Below are 2,015 nucleotides of genomic sequence, written 5' to 3'. Positions count from 1 at the left end.
CCATGAACGTGGTAGGTCTTGAAGTATAAGGGCACGTGCTTCGCGTCCATGACCTGCTGCATGGCTCCGGTGACCAGGGGCTCGATGACGCCGCCTGGGATGAGCGTGACATGGCGCGGGGTGCCGTCACCCAGCCGGGGAGGCACAGAGGAGACCAGGAGGCGGAGGAGCTGGGTGTACCATGGGGCTGGGGCTGCGGTGGGCGGATGCGGAAGTGAAATCCGGTAGGCGGAGGGCCGTCGACTCAAGCAGAGTATTTTACATCTTCAGATATTAAAGAGGAGCATGATGCTAATTTAGGCATGGGTTGATGAACGCTGATTCGGGAACAACCAACTAGCAACAAGTCACAGCTCCACTGCATATAAAATAAAAGCATACTGGAATGGCAAATCCAAATTGGACTTTAACCAGCATAACATGGAACACTATTGCATTCTGCTATCCAAGGTGCAGTGGCGAAATGATGCCACGTCTCACATTTGCATGTAAGGAAAAAAGTGGTTTCACAATTACTACATCCATCTAAAAACGTCTATTATTTTGGGACGCCGATAAGTCCTGAACATTCAGGATTTGACAAAGTCAAATCAAACGCTTTTTGTGGTAATTTACATTTTTTCACCATGGCAAGTTTAGTTGGTAAGTACGGCAAATCCGTCCTCAGTTTGTTTTTTGTCAGGAAATTGCCGTGCTTGCCAACTAAACTTGTCATTTTTGCGTCAACTAAAATTGCCATTAAAAACGTTCGATTTGCCATGGTCAAAAAAGCTGTCATTCGGATTTATCATTTCCGTTATTTTGAGATGAAGGTAGTACTATCCTAGATTTTGCATCCTTGAACCAAAAAGCATGCGATAGTGGAACTCCAAAAAGCATCCAGCCAAAAAAGAGGAAGAAATAGCAAGCACTTCAACTCAAGCTATAGCTCAAGGATCCCGGCTTCAAATTTTGTGACCTCTCTTACATGGCCTCTACACCCTGCAAAACAAGATGAGAAGGAAGTCAAAATCAGCTTTAAGAAATGGAAACATGCCATCAGACCGTTGGTCAAAATCACGGGTCACCACTAATATTCAAAGCAAGCTTTACAATCTACTAGGTGTTGGGGAGTGAATGTGAAGACCTTAAAATTCCTGAAAATTCATATGGGTGAGTGTATGTGCGTATGTATGAACTGTGTTAAGGATCACAGATAACATGCATTATACGGTTATACCACCACACAGCGAAAAATAAGTGGACACGCAAGACACAACATTTTTTATAATCACATACTACTCCCTAAGAACAAGAATACTGATATTACATGGAAAACAAGATCCTTACTCCAGTGTGTTCGCCCAACACACACTTGGAAGCAAACAAATAAGATACAAACAGAAGATAAGAATTGATCAGGTGATGTTGTAGAATCATTCAAGTTCAACCAACCAATAGTGAAGGAAAAGGGAGGTGTCAAGTGAGGGTGCAAAAGAAATGAGTAGCCAAATACCAGAACGATTCATGAGAGAATTTAGTTACACGTATGAAACAAAGTAATAGGTAAGTCAAGTTTACCTTACTGAGAACAAGATCTCTGCCCTTACTTCAACCAAGCAAATTTTCTCCTTCCCAATAAGTTCTTATTTTCCTACAAAACAACATCAGCACAGACATGGTAAACAAAAATGTTGGTGCTGATCTCAGCAACAGCAAAATGATAAGAATAGCATACAAAAAATGCATCCTGTTAAATCTGAAGACCTGTTAAAACCTGAATCTGTAAACAATATTGAAGTATTCAGCATAAATGTCTCATTCTAGTTCATGTTGCTCCCTTTCGTGCAAAACTACATGGATAATGGTTTTTGATATGATATTCAAACAAACTGAAGTTTAAGACAGGTGAACCAATTAATCTATACACTAGCAAAGATCAACAGCATCAATGGTCCAACCTCACATAGCTTACGCACGCAATATAAAGCAATAAAAAATGGCAATTAGTTCAAGCACTCCTTCCGTCTGGTTTT

General features: G+C 41.1%; 1 protein-coding gene across 1 annotated transcript in view; it reads right to left on the bottom strand.

The window, feature by feature from the left end:
• Positions 1 to 474: 474 nt before the first annotated feature.
• Positions 475 to 2,015, bottom strand: part of LOC123180910 (uncharacterized) — a 3,712-nt gene continuing 2,171 nt past the window's right edge. The window contains exons 2-3 of the mRNA XM_044593093.1: positions 1,561 to 1,633; positions 475 to 981 (exon numbers count right to left, since the gene is read on the bottom strand). Of these exons, the coding sequence (XP_044449028.1) occupies positions 1,586 to 1,633 (48 nt within the window). The 3' untranslated portion in view covers positions 475 to 981; positions 1,561 to 1,585. The remainder of the gene's footprint in view (positions 982 to 1,560; positions 1,634 to 2,015) is intronic.

This window comes from Triticum aestivum, chromosome 1A (genome assembly GCF_018294505.1).
Source record: "Triticum aestivum cultivar Chinese Spring chromosome 1A, IWGSC CS RefSeq v2.1, whole genome shotgun sequence".
Lineage (NCBI taxonomy): Eukaryota > Viridiplantae > Streptophyta > Magnoliopsida > Poales > Poaceae > Triticum > Triticum aestivum.
The sequence above is the reverse complement of the archived record's forward strand: the minus strand, read 5'-3'. Positions and strand labels throughout refer to the sequence as shown.